General features: G+C 37.9%; 1 protein-coding gene across 1 annotated transcript; it reads left to right on the top strand.

Annotated features, from left to right (window-relative positions):
- Positions 1-652: 652 nt before the first annotated feature.
- LOC130367190 (olfactory receptor 11L1-like) lies at positions 653-1,594 on the top strand. Its single transcript, XM_056569593.1, has one exon. The coding sequence runs from the start codon at positions 653-655 to the stop codon at positions 1,592-1,594; it is 942 nt and encodes a 313-aa protein (XP_056425568.1).
- The last annotated feature ends 7,230 nt before the right edge of the window (positions 1,595-8,824 follow it).

The following is an 8,824-nucleotide window of genomic DNA, read 5'->3' as shown; positions in this document are numbered from 1 at the left end:
GTTTGGTTTGGACCTTGTAGGGAATAAGCTTGGAGGATTTGCTTTACGCTGTTCCACTGGATTTAGGGGTATTGTTTAGGTCCAGCAGTCACGTAGGATTAACGGAATTTGGATTGAGTAGACTCCCGGTTTAGTAAGGCTCTGGATTGGTGAGCTTAGGCCTAATTTGTCTTGTAGGTAAGCACAGAGCTCCGCTCGCTCTCATATCCCAAGGGAAAGAGCCGGACAAGAGAGTGAGTATTGGATAACAGCGCCCTTATATGGCAAGGGGGCCAGACCTGTCAGTCCTAATACAAAGCATTGTGGTACATCACGTGACATGAGCACATGACCTGGAAGGTCCTTAGCAGAACAACATAATTACTAATCATGTGACCTGAGGTCCTGGAAGCAACATTTACACTATACAATATATAAAATATATACATAAAATTAAAGAAGGAAGAGGCGACTAGGGGTTATCCCACTAAGAGCATCCTATCAGTACAGAGGAACTCTGACTTTGGGGACTTATTACACAAGGTACAGTACACGTACAGTACCGGGACACCACACACAATTCTGCACATAGGTGTGAACATAGCCTAAGTGTGGGGATTCCAGAATTTTAGCCATATATTTAAAGATGATGTTGACAACTTTTTTTTAGGACATGTTTCAACAAAATGTTTCTATACTTAATACGATTCATCTTTTGGGATTTAACAACTCACAAGATCTAAATTACTTATCCTTTGCTGTTCTCCTCCTGATCTACTGTATGACGTTATGTGGAAATCTCCTCATGGTGACTTTGGTAGTATACAGCAGTGATCTCCACCGGCCCATGTACTTTTTCCTGACACAGTTGTCCATAGCGGACCTCTTACTGACCACAGATATCGTCCCTATATTGCTCCACACTCTACTTCATAAAGTCGGGACCATTTCTTTGGGAGGCTGCTTTACACAATTTTACATATTTGCCTTTGCTGAGTGTTCGGAGTGTCTTCTCCTGACGGTGATGTCCTATGATAGATATTTGGCCATCTGTAACCCTTTACGGTATAACTCTATCATGAGCCACAATTTATGTCTGAAACTGGCTTTCATGAGTTGGTTGTTAAGTTTCTCATTAGTGATGGTTGACATAGCAACAACATCCATGTTAGAATTTTGTGGACCGAATACAATTGACCACTTCTTCTGTGACCTGTTTCCATTACTTGAACTATCATGTTCAGATATCAGTAGCGTCCTACTGAAAATTCAGATAATGGCCGCTTCTGTTCTTGTCTGCCCATTTTTAATAGTCATTATATCCTATAGTTGTATCATCTATGTCATCTTAAATATTCCTTCAGCTACCGGTAGACAGAAAGCCTTCTCCACCTGTAGCTCCCACCTCATTGTGGTCTCCATATTCTATGGGACATTATTTGGTGTTTATATTCTTCCAACTAAAGGACAATCATTGAATATAACAAAACTCTTATCATTGCTGTACACCGTTGGGACTCCACTGCTGAACCCCGTAATATACAGCCTAAGAAACACACAAATCCTTAAAGCATTTAGTACCGTGATGAGAATACAACAAAAGTCTTCATTTTGAGAGTGATTGCATACACAGTAATAATATTAGGCCAGGTTTACAAAAAGACATTAGTCAACTATTTTCATCACCTTTTTCATCAACTTCACCCAAGGCAATATATGTTTGACCATTGAGACTTAGTCAATTTGCAGACCATACCCTGTACACCAGGAAGTTAGTAGATAAAGAGTTGAGTAATGGAGCAAGAGAGAGGATGTACTAGCTGCACTTTACCTCAGAGGAACAGTATACATAAATATCACAGAAATTCCCATAATACCATAGAGATCCCACGCAAGTAAGCACTTGAATCCAGAAGAACAAAAAACGTGAATACAGATCAATTACGCCCCGGAAGAAGCCTACTGGTGGCGAAACGTTGGGCAGTGGCGCTCTTCACTTTCATACCACTAGGTAATATGAACATGCTTAATTCATGCCTTATCTATGGTTGGCTTTAACTCATTTGAGTGATCCCTATACCGGTCATTTGTTCCCTATTTTTTGGGGTTCCTTTTTTTGGGACCCCTCTTTGAGGTAGTGCCCTTTTTGTGCAGTCTCTTATCTTTGTGCGTCCAGTTTTAATTCTGTGTCATTGGATGTATATGTTGTTGTATAGGTCCTTTGGCCTTCACTGTTGTAGTTTTTAACTGATTATACCTTAATAAAGTAATTGATCTGTATTCACGTTTTTTGTTCTTCTGGACTCAGAGGAACAGGCCAAGCCAGGCCATTGTAGGAATGGAACACTCTTCAGACTATTCTGCTTCTGCTTGATAGTAAAGATGTCCTATCGAGCTTCATCCCCTAGTCCATCCGCTGTGGTAAAGGCCACTTCTTCAATTCTGTTTATCAAGCAGAGGTAACATTGCTAACTCTGTAGTCAATTCGCAGACCATTGTTTTAAGTTAAAAATACTAAACCTTATTTGTTTGACTAAGTAGAGTCGTTTAAAAGGGGTAATTCAGGATTTAAATTAGTAACTAGTTACTATAGTTACTAATATACTTCACTTACCTGTGTTTGGTGCCTAGTATTGAATTTCTACAGCTTTCTTTTCATTGGAATTTTATTTTCTGCAGCCTACAAAATGAGTGTTGTCTCGGACATTTCCCAATTTACTATGCGGCCTGAGACAATACATCAGAAATCCGGTGCTGAAAGGGGACTTTGTTACTTCGTCTGTTGTGTGTAGCCAGTATCCTGATGTCGTTACCGCCCCACATGTGCGTGCATTCATCATCACACAGATCTTGTGTGTCAGGTGATGTCGGGAAAGTCATGTGATCAAAGGGTGAATGGCTGTGCTGCAATTGGTAGGACGACCGATGTGTAAGAGGTAAATAAGTCCCTTCTCCCCTTGAAACAAAGTATCCTGGGGATTGTAGTCTGAGGGAGGCCATGGAAGCCGGAAGTAGCCAGTTCCCAAAAACAAGTCAGCAGAGTGATGGGGGACACAGGACACGGCCATTAATCACCAACACAAGCACAGATCCCTGGTAAGCATGACCATTACTGTCTGGCACTTAGAAACTAAAGTCTTATGTTGGATAACCCCTTTAAGTAAAGTCAACTCAACTTTTTATTTTTTTTCAGATCATCAAAGAAATGGTTTATCCTTGAGGAGACGAAACATAACAGTGTGTGGAGATTTTAAGGTCTTCCGCATTTCACTGGGGAAAAAAGGATAATGCAAAGCAGGTAAATCATGCCATAATGTTAAGAATACTAAACCTACTTTGTTTGACTAATAAGACTTAACCCCTTAAGGACCCGGGCTTTTTCAGTTTTTTCATTTTAAATTTTTCCTCCTTAACTGTAAAAAATCATAACTCTTTAAAATTTTCACCTAAAATTCTATATGATGGTTTATTTTTTGCGTCACTAATTCTCCTTTGTAATGACATTAGTCATTTTACCCAAAAATCTACGGTGAAAGGGGAAAAAAAATAAATGTGCGACAAAATTGATGAAAAAACACTATTTTGTAAATTTTGGGGGCTTCCGTTTTTACGCAGTACATTTTTCGGCAAAAATTATACCTTGTCTTTATTCTGTAGGTTCATACGGTTAAAATGATACCCTACTTGTATAGGTTTGATTTTGTATCACTTCAGAAAAAAATCATGAATACATGCAGGAAAATGTATTCGTTTAAAATGGTCATCTTCTAACCCCTATAACTTTTTTTATTTTTCTGTGTTCAGGGCGGTATGAGGGCTCATTTTTTGCGCCGTGATCTGAAGTTTTTAGTGGTACCATTTTTGTTTAGATCAGACTTTTTGATCACTTTTTATTCTTTTTTATGGTATAAAAAGTAATAAAAAATGCGCTATTTTGGACTTTGGAATTTTTTGACGCGTACGCTATTGAACGTGCGGTTTAAAAAGTGGTATATTTTTATAACTTGGACATTTACGCACGCGGCGATACCACATATGTTTGTTTTTATTTTTATTTACACTGTGTTTTTTTTTTATTCTTGAAAATGGCGGGTGATTCAAACTTTTATTGGGGAAAGGGATAATTGAAAGGGTTAATGATTTTTTTTACACTTTTCTTATGCAATATTATAGCTCCTATAGGGGGGGCTATAACTTTGCGTTAACTGATCTTTTACACTGATTGATCCATCTCCATAGGAATGGATCAATCAGTGTTTTCGGCGATTGAATGCTCAAGCCTGGATCTCAGGCTTGAAGCATTCATTTGGCGATCGGACAGCGCAGGAGAAGGAAAGAAGACCTCCTCCTGTGCTACAGCTGTTTGGGATGCCGCGATTATACCGCGGCCATTCCGAACAGCTCCCTGAGCTAACCGGCAACTTTCACTTTCGTTTTTAGGCTCAGCTTTGAGCACGCGGCTAAAGGGTTAATAGCGCGCGGCACCGTGATCAGTGCCCCGCGCTATTAGAGGCGGGTCCCAGCTTCACTATAATGCCCCCGTGTTATATCGCAGGACGGGGACCCAGAACGCACCCGTACGTCCTGGGTCCTTAAGAGGTTAAAGGGGTATTCCAGGCAAAAACTTTTTTTTATATATCAACTGGCTCCGGAAGGTTAAACAGATTTGTAAATTACTTCTATTAGAAAATCTTAATCCTTCCAATAGTTATTAGCTTCTGAAGTTTTCTAACTGCTCAATGATAATGTCATGTCCCGGGAGCTGTGCATGATGGGAGAATATCCCCATAGGAACTGCACAGCTCCTGGGACGTAAGTCATCAGAGAGCAGTTAGACAGAAAACAGCAACTCAACTTCAGAAGCTAATAATTATTGGAAGGATTAAGATTTTTTAATAGAAGTTATTTACAAATCTGTTTAACTTTCCGGAGCCAGTTGATATATATAAAAAAGTTTTGGCCTGGAATACCCCTTTAATGGGGGAGATTTATCAAAACCTGCTCAGAGGAAAAGTTGACCAGGTGCCCATAGCAACCAATCAGATCGCTTCTTTCATTTTATTTAGACCTTTTTAAAAATTAAAGGGGTTATCCAAGAATCTAAAAACATTGCTAACTTCTTTCAAAGACCGCTCCCCGTCTGTCTTCTGGTTGGGTGGGTCTTCAGCTCAGTTCCACTGAAGTGAATGGAACCAAGTAGTAATACCACACTCAACCTGGAGACAAACAGGGAGTGGTTTAAAAAAATTAGGTCTCTTTTTCAATTTCTGAATAACCCCTTTAACCCCTTAAGGACCCAGGGTTTTTCCGTTTTTGCATTTTCGTTTTTTACTCCTTACCTTTAAAAAATCATAACTCTTTCAATTTTGCACCTAAAAAGCCATATGATGGCTTATTTTTTGCGCCACCAATTCTACTTTGTAATGATATCAGTCATTTTACCCAAAAATCTACAGCGAAATGGAAAAAATATTCATTGTGAGACAAAATTGAAAAAAAAAACACCATTTTGTAAATTTTGGGGGCTTCCGTTTCTACACAGTAAATTTTTTGGAAAAAATTACAGCTTCACTTTATTCTGTAGGTCCATACGATTAAAATGATCCCCGACTTATATAGGTTTGATTTTGTCGTACTTCTGGAAAAAATCATAACTACATGCAGGAAAATTTATACGTTTAAAATTGTCATCTTCTGACCCCTATAACTTTTTTTATTTTTACACGTATGGGGCGGTATGAGGGCTCATTCTTTGCACCGTGATCTGAATTCTATAGCTGTACAATTTTTGCATTGATCGGACTTATTGATCGCTTTTTATTCATTTTTTCATGATATAAAAAGTGACCAAAAATGCACTATTTTGGACTTTGGAATTTTTGCGCATACGCCATTGACCGTGCGGTTTAATCAATTATATATTTTTATTATTCGGACATTTCCACACGCGGCGATACCACATATGTTTTTTTTTTTGTTTTTGTTTTTTGTAAATGGGAAAAGGGGGGTGATTTAAACTTTTAATAAGGAAGGGGTTAAATGATCTTTATTCACTTTTTTTCACTTTTTTTTGTAGTGTTATAGCTCCCATAGGAGACTATAACACTGCACACACTGATCTTTTACATTGATCATTGTTATCCCATAGGAGACTATAACACTGCACACACTGATCTTTTACATTGATCATTGTTATCCCATAGGAGACTATAACACTGCACACACTGATCTTTTACATTGATCATTGTTATCCCATAGGATACTATAACACTGCACACACTGATCTTTTACATTGATCATTGTTATCCCATAGGCGGCTATAACACTGCACACACTGATCTTTTACATTGATCACTGGTTTCTCATAAGAAACCACTAATCGATAATTCTGCCACTTAACTGCTCATGTCTGGATCTCAGGCACTGAGCAGTCATTCGGCGATCGGACACCAGGAGGCAAGGTAGGAGACCCTCCTTGTGTCCTACAGCTGTTCGGGACGTCGCAATTTCGCCGCAGCGATCCCGAACATCCCCCTGAGCTAACCGGCAGTGATTTAGTTTCACTTTAGATGCGCACTATTAGCCACAGGTCCCGACCGTGGCCCCACGTTATATAACGGGAGCGGACTTATAATGTACAGGTATCCCTGGTTCCTTAACAGGTTAAAGAAGTAATCTGGAGAAAATGAGAAGAGAAAGTAAAGAAATTTGAATTAATCGGATATAAAGGAAGGAAAAAATATAAGAGATTAGAAAAGGATTGGAATGAGGGGAGTTAAATTAATTATTGTTTTTTTTTTATTTTTTCATGGTGGAGGGGGTTAGCATGGGATATAAAGTGTATTTGCTGGATATTATCTATAAGTTTAAATTTGAATTTGAAAATGATAAAAAAAAATCAGCAGATCAATAGCGATCATGGCCTATAAACATTAAATGCCAGTAATCTCTAGTGTCTAGTGGTCCAATCGGTAGCTCCGCAATGTAGTTCTGGGGTGCTGATGGGTTGCTGGGGGCCTTTCTTGTGCCTCTGGGTCTTCCATGGCTCAGTGATTGCTGCTTCTTGCCAGCCTGTAGCAATTGAATGCAGATAACATAGACATGCTATGCCAAATCTCATAATAGATACCCTAGGAGGAATGTGTTAAAAAAAAAAGTATATATAAAAAAAAAACTCCCTCGCTAATAAAAATGTTAATCAACCCACTTTTCCTATTTTTTAACGCCTTAATGACCGGGCCATTTTTTATTTTATGCACTTTTGTTTATTCCTCCTCACCTAAAAGATCATAACACTTTAAATTTTCCACCTACAGACCCATATGGGTCCTTTGTAATATCATCCATAATTTCTCTACAAAATCGACAGCAGAACCAGAAATAAATATTTCTGGGGCAAAATTGAAAGAAAAAAAAACGCCATTTTGTAAATTGTATTTATATTTTTATAGTTTGGACATTTACGCATGTGGCAATATCACATGTGTTTATGTTTATTTTTGTTTACATTTTTTATATTTTTTTTATTGTAAAAGGGATTCACAATAAAAAGTGATTCAAACTTTTATTAGGGAAGGGGTTAATTCACGTGTATTAATTTTTGTTTTACTTTTTTACACCATCTTATAGTCCCCATAGAGGACTATTACATGCAATCTGATTGCATATACTGACCAATGCCATGCCATAGCATAGCATTGATCAGTGTTATCTGTGCTTGATTACTCCAGCCTGCAGTGCCTGGCTGGAGCATCAGACCAATGATTGGATGGCTAGAAGGCAGGTAAGGGCCCTTCTGCTGCCGGGACAGTTTTTTTTTTTACATTTTCTTAATGTAAGCACTTTTTTTTTTTTACAATTTAGACACCGTGATCAAAGGGGTTAATATAAGGAATCACCACGATCGGTGATGTCTGGTATTAGCCACTGGTCCCGACGGCTATCAGCTCCTGACTCTGCATCATAGTAGGGGAGTGGGATGAGGGTGTATAGGTACGCCCTTCATCCTTAAGGTGTTAAATAAAGCAGTGTAATCCTGATTCTGCACGGTCAACAGTGTAAATACAAAACAATTTCAAATGCAACATTTTTGGTCACATCACATCCCCCAAATAATGTAATAAAAAGTGATCAAAAAGCCACAACTAAACAAGTAGTATCGGTAAAAACTGAAGCTCATGGTGCAAAAAATAAACCTCAACACTCTCCCTATGTGGAGAAATAAAAAAAGTTATAGGGGTCAGAACATGGCAATGAACAATTTATATATATATATATATATATATATATATATATATATAGATATATATATCTATATATATATTTTTTTTTTTTTAGTTTTCCATATTTTTTTTTATACCATAAAACAAAACTTACATTTTCCAAATTTGGTATCATCGGAACAGTACTGACCCATAGAATACACTGAGCATGTCAGTTTTACCATACTGCCCCACAACATTGCCAAATCCCACCCACCTTTTTTTTTGCCCTACATATTTTTTTTTTATGGTTTCTTAATACAGTATATGATAAAATAAAGTATGAGAATAAAAAGTAAAACTTGTCCCCCAAAAAATAAACCCAGATATCACTTTGTCAGTGGAAAAATCTAAAAAAAAGTGATGTGTCTAAGAAGGAGAGAAGGTGAGGGGAAAGAAAAACCTAAGCCACAAATGAAAATTCAAAGGGTAGTGAAAGGGTTAAAGAGTGGGCTTTAGTAGCTAATTTATATACATCAAAGGAAATGACAAAATATTAGTTTCTTTGTTGACATTCATGAAGTACAGTAGAATCGCTGTTATCAGTGTTCGGTATATGTGGTGCACCAGGGCACTATCTGGGG

Source organism: Hyla sarda, chromosome 4, assembly GCF_029499605.1.
Source record: "Hyla sarda isolate aHylSar1 chromosome 4, aHylSar1.hap1, whole genome shotgun sequence".
NCBI lineage: Eukaryota > Metazoa > Chordata > Amphibia > Anura > Hylidae > Hyla > Hyla sarda.
The sequence above is the reverse complement of the archived record's forward strand: the minus strand, read 5'-3'. Positions and strand labels throughout refer to the sequence as shown.